The sequence below is a fragment of the Esox lucius genome, chromosome 5 (assembly GCF_011004845.1).
Source record: "Esox lucius isolate fEsoLuc1 chromosome 5, fEsoLuc1.pri, whole genome shotgun sequence".
Lineage (NCBI taxonomy): Eukaryota > Metazoa > Chordata > Actinopteri > Esociformes > Esocidae > Esox > Esox lucius.
This window is the reverse complement of record NC_047573.1, coordinates 30,856,260-30,870,547: the sequence shown is the minus strand read 5'-3', so window position 1 is coordinate 30,870,547 and position 14,288 is coordinate 30,856,260. Positions and strand designations below refer to the sequence as shown.

General features: G+C 39.0%; 1 protein-coding gene across 4 annotated transcripts in view; it reads right to left on the bottom strand.

Moving 5' to 3' along the window:
• LOC105030023 (integrin alpha-M) overlaps positions 1-14,288 on the bottom strand; it is a 66,936-nt gene that overhangs the window by 27,362 nt on the left and 25,286 nt on the right. For all 4 annotated transcript variants that reach the window (XM_013133034.3, XM_020044340.2, XM_020044341.2 and 1 more), the window contains 2 exons: positions 7,456-7,606; positions 686-836 (listed from right to left, as the gene is read on the bottom strand). In XM_013133034.3, coding sequence (XP_012988488.2) covers positions 686-836; positions 7,456-7,606 — 302 coding nt within the window. The remainder of the gene's footprint in view (positions 1-685; positions 837-7,455; positions 7,607-14,288) is intronic.

Here is a 14,288-nt window from a genome sequence, read left to right as displayed (position 1 = left end):
GAATATGTAAAATATTTCAATGAGAAGTTTTAATTGTTTATTAATAAACAAATGTTTATTTTGTGTCGGCTGCAAAGATGAAGTTGATTATACTGACCCGCGATCTTCGCAGAACGCGCCGGAGAGATATAGAATACATAATAAATATTTTGCTAGTGACTAACAGGCAACAAAGAATGTCAAACTACATTGTGGCCTCGTTTTTCGGGATCCCAGAGGATCTTGGTTTACATTTGGACTTGGGATGTGATCTTAGGCTTGAAAAGGTTGGTGACCGCTGTTCTAGAAGAACTGCTTCCCTTTCAGAAACACCATGGGATATGCCCTGGTGGTTGGCCCTTCAGAATCTGGAAAAATGCAAGTGATTATATTTACAGCCTTAGTAGGCCACACCCGTGGATGGATTTCCTTATAAAATTGCTCAGTAAAGAACAAATTGGTTTGACAAAATGATATATATTTTTCCATTTAGAACAGTTCTGGGATAATTTATTTCAGGTTATATTTCACTTTGCCTGTTTCGTTTATATTTTTGTTCAGTGTAGTTCCACCCCATCCAAAGCTCTATACAGACGTGGAACAGATGTGGAATGTTAGCTGAATTACAAAATAGCAAAACATTTGGAATGACTAAAGCATTGTGTTGGACATCAGTGGAAACACAAAAAGGTCAAGGCAAACATACCTTCAATTGGGAAAATGCTGTTCTGTAATGAACGGCTGATTTGCTGAAGTGCTTGGAAATTGTAAACTTGAAACATGTGGTTAATTTTCGGAGAAGAAGCAATTGATTCTAGCTCCTTCTTTCCATCGTATGAAGAAAAGGCACTGCCCACCTGAAGAAATCAAAAATAGATAGATGTACTTTAAAGTTGCTAGACTACTGATCAACATCACTCTAACACAAGCCTCAGACAGTAATTTTCCTTCTCCAGTAAGTCTGGATTTACTTTCTTTCCAATGTCTTCTTTAATATGAAAACATTCAAATAATTCAAATAATGTAACTCAGAAGGATGCTTCTGTATTTTAAGATTTGGGATAATTTCCTTCTCATTCCATCAGATGAATTCTTTCCATTTGTTTTTTCTCCACGCAGCTTGAAGACATGCCCAGACCTGAATCCTATTGAACATCTGTGGGGAAATCTGAAGAGGGCTGTGGACAGGAGATGTCCTCGCAATCTGATAGATTTGGAGCGCTTTTGCAAAAAAGAGTGGGCAAATATTGCCATGTCAAGATGTGCCATGCTAATAGACACTTACCCAAAAAGACTGAGTGCTGTAACAAAATCAAAAGGTGCTCCAACAAAGTGTTATTTAAGAGTGTGCACACTTATGTAACCAGGTTATTGTAAGGTTTATATTTAAAATGTTACCCACTCAAAGATTTCAGTTTGTTTTTCAATTGAATTGTTCAATTGAATGTAGGTCACATTAAAAGTGGAAAAAGTTCTGACATTATTTATCTTTGTCTCCTTCTTTTACATCACAAAAACCTTGCATTGTAACAGAGGTGTGTAGACTTTATATCCACTGTATACATGCTGCAGTCTCAGTACAAAAACCTATAGATACAGCCATGCCTGTAGCTTTGCGTTTTATTATTGGTATGAACTATTGCACACATTCCAGAAGGGTCAAACATTGGTAAGCTCTTTCTAAAAAAGGAAAAAGAAATCAGCAGTTGTCAAAAACACCCTTAATATAGACTCAGACATACCGTGGGTTTTTTCCGCTGCTTTTGTCTACCATGCACCTTGTGCAGTCTTTCAAAGAAGTGGTGAACCCATCCTCACTTCTGACAGACCCATTCTCTGTGGAATTATCTTTTAATACCCAATCATGTTACTGACCAGTTGCTAATTGACCTTATTAGTTGTATGATGTTCCACCAGGTTAAGTCTTTTAGCATTACACAACTTTTCCAGTCTTTTGTTGCGTCTGTCCCAATTGTTTTGAAATGTGTTCCTGGCATCAAATTCAGTAGGCATATATATTTCAAGAAACAATAACATTTCTCAGTATAAACATTTGATATCTTGTCTTTGGAATATTTTATAATTAATATAGGGTTTAAATTACGTGCACATCAATGCACTTGGAATTAATTTCAATTAAAAGATATGCCTTGTTAAAAATATATTTGTGGAATTTCTTATACAGTTGTTTCACACGTTTGTGAAATGTTGGCAATGATTTTGAAAATATGACTGATCATGCAAAAAGTCATTTATTTAAGGACAGTGATCATATGAAGCCATTCATAGCACACAGTAGTTTGGCTCCTTTTGAAATTATACTGATAACAGAAATCACCCAAATGGCCCTGATCAAAAGATGAATCTTGAATGAATCTTGAAAACCTTGAATGTTTGGACTTGTCACAGAGACACACAGGTGACACACACAGGTGAAAATGGCAATTAAAGGTGAATTTCCCACACCTGTGGCTTTTTAAATTGAAATTAGTGTCTGTGGATGCACTGAACAGGCTAGATACTGAACCATGGGGAGCAGAAAAGAACGTAACAAAGGAGCACAATACAAATGAGCTGTATGGTCAATTTGCCAGAAATAATTATTTACTGCGCCAATGCCACAAAAAAGCCTGGTTACAATATGCCCGACATCACCTTGACAAGCCTCAAGTCACAACCATAAGTGCTATGTTAGGAGAGGGGTCAATATGGTAAACAGAATACCATCTCCACTGTGAAGCATGGTGGTGGCTCACTGATGTTTTAGGGGTGTGTGAGCTCTAAAGGAACGGGGAATATTGTGAAAAATTATGGCAAGATGAATGCAGCATGTTATCAAAAAATACTGGCAGACAACTTGCATTCTTCTGCACGGAAGCTGCGCATGGGATGCTCTTGGACTTTCCAGATACCTTAAGCACAAGGCCAAGTTGACCCTCCAGTTGTTAAAGCAGAAAAAGGTGAAGGTTCTGGAGTGGCCATCACAGTCTCCTGACCTTAATATCATCGAGCCATCTCAAACGTGCGGTTCATGCAAGATGACTAAAGACTTTGCATGACCAGGAGGCATTTTGCTAAGCCAAATGGGCAGCTATACCACCTGCAAGAAGTCGGAGCCTCATAGAAAACTATTACAAAAGCCTGCACGCTGTCATTGATGCTAAAGGGGTCAATATACAGTATTAAGAACTAAGGGTATGCAGACTTTTGAACAGGAGTCAGTTAATTTTTTTCTTTGTTGCCAGGTTTTGTTTAATGATTGTGCCATTCTATTATGACCTACAGTTGAATGTGAATCCAATAAGAAATAAAAGACATGTGCTTTGCTTGCTCAGTCATGTTTTCTTTACAAATGGTACATACAGCTCTGGAAAAAATTAAGAAACCATTGCAAAATTATCAGTTTCTCTGGTTTTACTATTCATAGGTATGTGTTTGAGTAAAATTAACAGTTTTGTTTTATTCTATAAACTACTGTCAACATTACTCCCAAATTCCAAATACAAATATTGTAAGTTAGAGTATTTATTTGTAGAAAGTAGAACTGGTCAAAATAACCCCAAAAATATGCATTGTTTTCAGACCTCAAATAATGCAAACAAAACAACATATATATTTTTCAAAAACAAAATACTAATGTTTTAATGTAAGAAGATTTCAGAAATCAATATTTGGTGGAGTAACCCTGATTTTTAATCACAGCTTTCATGCATATTGGCATGCTCTTCACCAGTCTGTCACATTGCTGGGTGACTTTATGCCAATCCTGGCACAAAGATTCAAGTAGCTCGGCATTGTTTGATGGCTTCATCTTCCTCTTGATCAAATTCCAAAGGTTTTCAATGGGGTTCAAGTCTGGAGATTGGGCTGGCCATGACAGGATCTTGGTCCTCCATCCACACCTTGATTGACCTGGCTGTTTGGCATGGAGAATTGTCCTGCTGTAAAAACCAATTCTCAGAGATGGGAAACATTGTCAGAGCAGAAGGAAGCAGGTGTTCTTCCAGGATAACAATGTACCTGGCTTGATTCATGCGTCCTTCACAAAGACAAATCTGCCCAATTCCAGCCCTGCTGAAGCATCCTTAGATCATCACCAATCATGAAACCAAATTTCACAGTGGGTCCAAGACACTGTGGCTTTTAGGCCTCTCCAGGTCTCCATCTAACCGTTAGACGACCAAGTGTTGGGCAAAGTTGAAAATTTGTCAGAGAAGATGACCTTACTCAATTCCTCTATGGTCCAATCCTTATGGTCTTTTGTAAACTTCAGCCTGGCTCTTCATTTCCTCTCATTGATGAAGGGCTTTTTTCTAGCTTTGCAGGACTTCCGCTCTGCTCCTAGGAGCCTGTTTTCTAGCTTTGCAGGACTTCAGCCTGCACTTCACCCCAGCTCCTGATTGCCATTCGTTTTGTAGGTCACTTGATGTCATCCTGGGTTGTTGAGTGACATTCAAATTAGTTGACTGTCATCTCGATCAGCGGACAGTTGTTTTTGCCCTCTACCAGTCTGTATCTTTGTAGTCCCCAATGTATGTTGCTTGACCTTGATCTTATGAACCGCCGTCTTTGAAATTTTTCATGATTGAAGCAACCTAATGCTCACTGTATCCCTCTGCCAGTAAAGCCAGAATTGTACCCTTCTTTTCCTCACTCAAAGCTTTTCTTTTCAACTCCTTTGTTATGCTGAATAGTTATTATTTTTATTCAAATTACCTTTGAGGTTCTACTTGCACTGTTTTTGCCACTAGTGTTGTTTGCTCCTTGGGGTGTAAGGCCGAGTGTTTTTGTAAAGGCACTTTGTGACAACTGCTGTTGTAAAAAGGGCTTTATAAATACATTTGGTGGATTGATTGATGATGGATGGAACCCATGGAGCAAAATGCATTCAACTTTGACGCCTATGTGGCAATTCTTCTGTTAAATAAGTAAGTGAAGTTAGCTAAAATACTAGATACCTAGTTAACCTCACACTGTTGTAATTCCCCTATTGGCGTTAATGTGGCTAGCTATACAGACAGAGCAAACATGGCTATAGTTACTGACATTGTTCACATGTTTAACCACTACTACCAGCTTCTAATAACATCAGCTTGCCAGCAAGGACAACATTAGCTGTCTAGAATAACCTCATACTGTTGTTAGTAATTGGCTATAACTAATTATCAGGCAAAAACGATTGACAAATGTTGTTAACTAGCTAACTTTCTGTGGATAAAGAGGCAATATGCTGTCTGTACATGCTTATTGCTTTGTTTAATAGCCCAGCAATCTGAAAACATTACCAGGACGAGTTTAGACTTGTAGCTGGCTATTCTCTCATTTCCTATGTATGCTAACAGTTCTATATCGTAAAGCTTTGCCCTTAGGGGCTTCGCTCCTATTGGTTTACCCTCTCTGCCAATAGGCAGGCACTGAACATTTTAATATGCAAATAGCACCTCTCTCGGCCATCTGCCCCATGGCTATAAAAGAGGTCGACACACCCCAATCTGCCTCCCTTCTTTCTTCACGAGAAAGTTTATTTTATGCAATTTGGTGAATTTCAACGAGAGTCGAGGATGACTTCACCTTCTTCCGCCGCTGGAGCAGCTTCTTCGATGGTTGCATTGTCAGCCTGCCGTTGTGACGAGCTGGACCCAGCCGTGGACACGCACACCGTGGACACGTGCATCACGCTCGTGAGGGTGCTACAGAGGAGCCCATATGCACCGCCTGCGCCATCCTCCCTTTACCGGTGAGGATGGAGCGGTTGGCATTCTTCACCGAGGTGGTCTCACTCGCTGACGTCCTCTGTCTCCTCTTTGAGGAGGAATCCTTTTAGGAGTCGGGGGCGCCGGCTGAGAAGACCGGCCTGGTGACGGCTCCGCCCACCTCTGGAACTGCTCCCTCCCACTCGGCTGAGCGGGTGCGGCGGCGTTCTAGGTCTTCCTCTTCCTCACAGGGGTGTCGAATCCCGGTAGTGAAAGAGGACTTTTTCGCTGCCATCTCTGCCGCTGCGCATCCCCATGCCGGTGCCTGCACCAGAGGAGGGGGATGACCTGTTCGAGGCTGCCCGATGGACGCGGGCCCGCCGAGAGGTCCCCTCTCTGCGTAAGTACGCAGAGGAGGCATGGAGTGCACCTTTTATGACCAGGGGGACCGTGAAATCACACTTCGCCTTCACTACTGTGTGAGGACGCGGGGGTTGCGTGACATGGCCACAGGCACATTGGCTCACTTTCTGCTCAGTGTGGCTGAGTCTGGGGTGTGAGTTGGGTCCGTTGAGCTACTGGGACGGCACCATTGACGTGGGTCAGTCCACTGCTCCGGTGTTCCTGTGCACTTTTGTGTGTGACGCTCGCATTTTGTGTGCTGGAGCGTCTCCTTGTGCGCCGAGTCCTGGTCTCGGTGTGTTCTATGGGCAGGCCTTAGGCGCTCCAATTCAGTTTAGGCTGATTGAGGAGGTCCCGGTTGGGTTGCTGCTGTGTGTATACTCGTTTGGGGGCTGTGATCAGCGAGCAACCGTATGTGCTTAGTGTGTGCAGGATGGAAGCGGTTCAGGGTCGTGATTTCCGCGCCTGTCCCGTCCTGTTTGGCACTTGTCTCTTAGGTGAGGTGGGTGACAGGCAGGGAGTACATCTTGGGCTCGCTTTGCCCTAAACCAATAGGAGCGAAGCCCCTATGGGCAAAGCTTCACGATATAGAACGATGGTTACATTTGTAACCCCAGCTCTATGAGTGGAGTGTCGCCCATAGGGTTCATGCCCTGACCTGTCACTGACTGCTTTTCTCGTGAAGAAAGTTATGTCAGGAGGCAGATTGGGGTGTGTCAACCTCTTTTATAGCCATGGGGCAGATGGCCTAGAGAGATGCTATTTGGCAGAGAGGGTAAACCAATAGGAGCGAAGCCCCTATGGGCAACGCTCCACTCATAGAACTGGGGTTACGAAATTAACTATCAATACACTTCATTTAATAGATTTTAGTATATAATTAAAATAACCGTATGTCGCCTCACCTGGTTAATGAAGATTTGTTTTTAGATGTGCTGAATAAAGTGCACAGATAACGAGTGGGGCTTTAAGAGTGAACGTAACACCAGCGACAGCCGAGATTTATGGGAAAATGAGGTAGAAATACTTCCTGTTTGGTAGTTACATCCTTCAGCTTTAAATGAGTATGTGTCCAAACTTTTAACTGGTACAGTATTTTGATTTTTGAAAATGTATATGAAAATAATTAATTTTCTATATAAAATCAACTGACGTTGTACTGAATATGGAGATTATTCAGCTAATTTCTTAGATTTTTTTTCCTTTGATTGCTTCCATTCATTTTTATCTATCAGTAAATTTTGGAGACATTTCAACAAAGTTGAAAAAACCCAGAAGATACTTTTTTTTTTTAATTATAATACCAAATGTTGTTGTACCCCTATTTACACTTTCCCTTTCAATACATTTGTTTCATTTAAAATGTTTAAGCATATCTTACCCCAATTGCAAATCGAATAATGTTAGCCCTTTCAGCGGCCTGAACTGCTTTTGGCAGCAAGTGTGGGTCAGTTGACTCTCCATCTGTTATTACAATCAAGACCTTTTTAGCCTTTTGCCTGCATCCTTGTCCAGGTATGAATACTGAATCACTGTGAACACAAAATATATTATATTAATATACACTTTAGAGTAAAGTATCTTCTGTAAAGCATTTATAGAGACTTTATAACAACATTATTAATGGTTATTTAAGAATTTGTTAATGTATTATACACCATTTATAATCCATTATAACACATTGCTCCAAACAGTGTGATAGCAGGTCAGTTCTAGCAAAATAGTGAGCCAATATTTACCTTCAGATATATAGTATTTATATTACAACTGCTTCTGTGATGAACCCTTACAGTATATATCTGATAAGGGTTATGTACCCTTATGTGAATTGTTGCAGTTAGGCTGTTATTTTCCCACTTTTGGGTAGGATGTTTTGGTGCTGTTCCAGGAACAGTGGTTGGTTTTTCGACTAATGGTCAAGTCTAATAATTTAAAACAGACATTGTGTAATCATATTATTTTATATTACCCTTTACTATATTGTTCATTTCTTGACACAGTTCTCTTCAATAACACACATGTAGTGTGTGCACCAATGTGAATTATAACTTTACATTGCTCTGTTTTTAAATTTTCTCATTTGCAAAAGATTTCCAAAAGTTTGAAACTCATGAGAGGATACCTTATTTTAAAATCACACGCCAATAACCATTTACAAATGAGTTATGACAAGTTATAACTGCTGCAAGTATACCTCGAAGGGACACAACAATTACCATATATAAATTAGTAATATACATTTACAACTGCTGAAAGGTTGTTTAAAAGTGATAAACCAATGATGATTTCTGAATGAGTTACAAACATTTATATCTAGTAAAAACTAAACTTTAAGAGTTGTTCAACTCCAACGTTGGTTCAGGAGAGTTGTCTCAATAAGCCATTTTGCAACATGTCACAATGATGCTTAACCAGAAAGCATTAATTAGAGAGTTTATTCCCTGCTCAACAACCACAGTAGAGCTCTTTGGTGCTTAACCTATTGTACCCCGAGCAGTCCATTGAGCTAGATTGAGGACCTTATTATTGATTAAAGGTTTATTTCTTATGAAACTGTTTCTTCTATGATAAAAAATACAAAATAAAAAGATCAGGCTGGTTTATGGAAGTTGTTGCCATAGAGTATGCTTGATGCCACACCAACTGATGTCTGTCTATTCCCCCCAGGTCTAAGATGCTTTCTAGCTGTGTAGCATTGCTCTTTGGCCTTCCCGCACATTCCCCCAGAACGCCTCCACCCTCGTCTCACCCCTTTTTCCCCCCATCTCACCTGCTGTTAGTTTCTTCTCTTACTCCATCACTGATCCAGTCTCCTATTCCTGCTGGCCAACTAGCCACTGGTTGCAAACACTCCTAGTTCCTCATTGCTCCTTATTCCATGTTCCTCACCACTGTATGTTTTTTAAATGCCTACGCCAATTGGTGTTTGAGTTTGTAATTAAAATAAAACTGCCATTTTGAAGGCTACACCCTACTCCTTCCATGACTTGTCCTAAATAGGATAATATTATATTGTTCCATTGATGGCTTTCTAAACTGAGAAACAAAAAACGATTTAGATATGATTTACCTGTTTTTTTTTACCCTGTTTACCTACTTAATCCGCCAACCGCTCACGCCATGTAGTGTTAGTACGCAAATGTTACCCAGGCGCTAATCACCCATCACTGAATGCATGATGTCAATGGATAAATGCACGATACTCCCAGATGAATGAAAACTTAATTAGCCTGTTAATGAAACATAATACAAGTGATATAGGCTACTTACCACATGTTAATGCTTTTCAATAGGAGATTCAGTGTAGGGTAATTCATCAAATTTAAATCAAATGTGTAAATCTACATTATTTTAAGAGGGAAAGAGAAACTAAATCGCCCACACATCCTAACGGCTCTCTTTGAATTTTCTCTGCTTATTTTACTGAAGATACTTTACAAATGTATTAGGCAAAATAATTAATCACAAAACGAAATTTCAACGATATCTCATTTCTATCTTTTTCTAATAGCTACTGTACTCTCGGTTTTTCGATGACTTATTCTTGTAACCTATAGAAAGACCGTATATGCCAGTAATTGAAAACACTACAGCTATGCTTTGATGTTGAAATCAACTTGATAGCCCCACTACAACCCGCGGGAAAGACCTGCAAAGATCCCTGTTGTTTTAAATGGTTGATGAATTTCAAAAAATACAACAATGTATTTTGTGTTTGTACTGAAAGTATTATCATACGGGAAAAAACTAATAAAAAAAGAATACGTAGAACGATTATTTCTAAGAACACAGGCTATTGTATTTTCATTTATTTATTAGGCCCTACAATGTACAAAATGAAAATTACATTTTCAATTATTCAAAATGATTCCATTAGAATTTATTTTTCATTTTGATCTCATTTTTACAGAAGCCCTGAAGCCCAAGGCAGTAAAAAAATTCGGCCTAGAGACTAAGTTAATCTCGCTTGAATGATATAAGTGTTTCAAACAAAATAATCATTAATACGTCTAATTAGGCCAAATGTATTATGCAGCAGCAATCGGCTGAATAGTAGCACGTTGGCATGAGGTGAGGATGCGTCAAGTGTGCCCATGACATTTTGCTCAAATGATAAAACATTGTATGTAATAAAAAACAGGATTGTCCCATAAATATTCAATCCAAACACATTCTCCTCTGCAGCATCACCATCCAGCCAGAGCATCAGTTCAAAGTGTTATGGTCTGATGAAACGAAAGTTGAATTTTGAAGTCAGTGAAGCAATGGTGGTGGCAGCATCATGCTTTGGGGCTGTTTTTCTTCAGCTGGAACCTGGGCCTTAGTCAGGGTGGAGGGAATTATGAACAGTTCCAAATACCAGGCAATTTTGGCACAAAACCTTCAGGCATCCGTTGGAAAGCTGAAAATGAAGTTCACCTTTCAGCACGCCAACGACCCAAAGCACACATCCAAATCCACAAAAGCATGGCTTCACCAGAAGAAGATTAAGGTTTTGGAATGGCCAAGCCAGAGCCCAGACCTGAATCCAATTGAACATCTGTTTGGTGATCTGAAGAGGGCTGTGCACAGGAGATGTCCTCGCAATCTGACAGATATGGAGTGCTTTTGAAGAGTGGTGTAATAAAATGCTGTAATAAAATCAAAAGGTGCTTCAACAAAGTATTAGTTTTAGGGTGTGCACCGGGTTATTGTGAGTTTTTTATTTTTCCCCCTCAAAGATTTCTGTTTGTTTTTCAATTGAATTGTTCACGTTATAGGTCACATTAAAGGTGGAAAAAAGTTTTGACATGATTTATCTTTGCCTCATTCTTTTACATCACAAGAACCTGGCAATTTAACAGGGGTGTGTAGACTTTTTATATCCACTTTATATAGAGTAGACTTAAAAAAATAAATAATGTTTTATTTAAATGGTTAATGAATTTGAAAAAATACAAGGATGTGTTTGTACTGAAGGTCTTATCATACGGGAAAAAAACTAATAAAAAAAGAATACATAGAACAATTGTTTCTAAGAACACAGGCTATAGTATTTTCATTCATTTATTAGGCCCTACAAATTTTTCAATTATTCAAAATGTAAAAAAATAAAAGTTTAATAAAAGTTGCAAAAATAAAACTTGTAATCAGGAAGTCTTGTTTAAGTGCTTAAGTTGAACTTCTTGCATTGTAAGAACCCTCCGCAATTCAAAACGAACGTACCCCCGCGCCTATATATATTGAGCTCCAGTCCGCTGTTGTCTTTATTATGTGTCTATGGCATCATTTCACCTCTCTAAGTATAACAATTGGAGCTGCAGTGTGTGGAGTCCATAAATGTGGAGTCTAAGTAGCCCTCATCACCAGTACATCCTGAGATAATAGGCTGGTCTACACAGTTGAATAACCACTGTATTAACCTAACATAAATCCCTATTGAAATAGGTTTGTAATGGGCATTTGATTGTTTTGTAGGCTAGCTCACACTAATCAGTGATGAATGCATAAGATAGTGAATATTGTCAGGAGTCGCTACAATGTTCACCAGTGATCTTTAGACCATTAATTTTCAAACTGTATGAGCAATGGGAATGAAAACAATTTCGGGGACATTTTACGTTTAAAATCTTACTTGTGGTCGAGGAGGTGAATATAAAGTACAAACATTACAGAGAAAAAACGTCAATAAAATAGGAAATCTATTTTAAACAAATAGCCTGTTGGAACTGTTGGAGACAAAAAAAATGTAATCTGCAAACGGTTAGCAGTGACAATCACAAAGTTATACAGTGAGGGAGTAAAATATTTGATCCCCAGCTGATTTTGTATGTTTGCCCACTGACAAAGAAATTATTATTCTATAATTTTAATAGTAGGTTTATTTGAACAGTGACAAGTGAGAGACAGAATAACAACAAAAAAATCCAGAAAAACGCATGTAAAAAAATCTACATTTATTAGCATTTTAATGAGTGAAATGAGTATTCGACCCCTCTGCAAAACATGACTAAGCACTTGGTGGCAAAACCCTAGTTGGCAATCACAGAGGTCAGACGTTTCTTGTTGTTGGCCACCAGGTTTGCACACATCTCATGAGGTATTCTGTCCCACTCCTCTGCAGATCTTTTGCAAGTCATAAAGCTTTAGAGGCTGACGTTTGGCAACTCCCTCCACAGATTTTCTATGTGATTAAGGTCAGGAGACTAGCTAGGCCACTCCAGGACCTTAATGGGCTTCTTCTTGAGCCACTCCTTTGTTGCCTTGGCCGTATGTTTTGGGTCATTGTCATGCTGGAATACCCATCCACAACCCATTTTCAATGCCCTGGCTGAGGGAAGGAGGTTCTCACCCAAGAGCACAATATTTCCACCTCCATGTTTGACGGTGGGGATGGTGTTCTTGGGGTCATAGGCAACATTCCTCCTCCTCCAAACACGGGGAGTTGATTTGATGTCAAAGAGATCGATTTTGGTCTCATCTGACCACAACACTTTCTACCAGTTCCCCTCTGAATCATTCAGATGACGGGAACTTGCAGGTGTTGCAGGATTTCTGTCCTTCATGGTGTAGTGTGTTACCAATTGTTTTCAAGGTGACTATGGTCCCAGCTGACTTGAGATCATTGACAAGATCCTCCAGTGTAGTTCTAGGCTGAATCCTCACCGTTCTCATAATCATTGCAACTCCACGAGGTGAGATCTTGCATGGAGCCCCAGACCGAGGGAGATTGACAGTTCTTTTGTGTTTCTTCCATTTGCAAATAATTGCACCAAATGTTGTTACCTTCTCACCAAGCTGCTTGGCGATGGTCTTGTAGCCCATTCCAGCCTTGTGTAGATCTACAATCTTGTCCTTGACATCCTTGGACAGCTCTTTGGGTCTTGGCCATGGTGGAGAGTTTGGAATCTGATTGATTGATTGCTTTTGTAGACAGGTGTCTTTTATACAGGTAACAAACTGAGATTAGGAGCATTCCCTTTAAGAGTGTGCCCCTAATCTCAGTTTGTTATCTGCATAAAAGACACTTGGGAGCCATCAAACTTTCTGACTGAGAGGGGATCAAATACTTATTTCACTCATTAAAATGCAAATCAATTTATAACATTTTTGACATGCGTTTTTCTGGATATTCTTGTGGTTATTCTGTCTCTCACTGTTCAAATAAACCTACCATTAAAATTATAGACTAGTAATTTCTTTGTCATTGGGCAAACATACAAAATCAGCAGGGGAGCAAAAAATTTTTACCTCACTGTAGCTGACATTATTATTCGTTCGACAGCTTGCTAGACATTTGATCTCGAACGAATATAGTAGCATGTTAATGTATCTTTGCTTACGTGGCAAATAAATGAAATGACATGATCATCATATGCCAATTGCGTAAAACATTTAGAACATTAAAGAATGGAATAGGAATGTTCTTTCTTAACCGTATAATTAAAGACTAAGACATTGTAAACTTGAGGAAAAATAATGAGAAATGCGTTTTGTCATGGCAATGATAGAAAAAAAGCAATTTTGAGTTTCTAATTATATTTTATTTCTATGCTAGGCTACATATTCTAATGAGGTGTTCATGTCATGTATAAACAATCCAAAAGTCTTGCCGAAGGTCCGACAGTATTCTCCAGAGTAAATAAGATACCGATATCATAACCAGCACATTCCAAAAAATACAATATTTTCGCTTTGACAAATTATGAATTTCAGTGCTTGCATATTTAGTAAAGGACAAAAAGGCATATGGTTGAAACATTTTATTCTTGGTCACAATTAAGGACAGATGTGAGGTAGGCTTATTCAGAGGTCATATGGATGACTTGCTGCTGTGACACCAGCGCTACTGTCTGTGAATAAATTGATTGATTGTGACCGAGAATAAAATGTTTCAACCACATGCCTTTTTGTCCCTTACTAAATATGCAAGCACTGAAATTCATAATTTGTCAAACTTGAGAGCTTCTGAATAATTACATAAATAAATGATTTACACACTACCTATTGCCTGATAGTTAGCGTATGTTTTATTGATACAACAAGTTATGCGTGTCAGTATCTTTTGCGCAGCGATATTTAGAAAAAAGACAGAATTTTTTTATGTTGTTAAATAATTACAGTGGGGAGAACAAGTATTTGATACACTGCCGATTTTGCAGGTTTTCCTACTTACAAAGCATGTAGAAGTCTGTAATTTGTATCATAGCTACACTTCAACTGTGAGAGACGGAA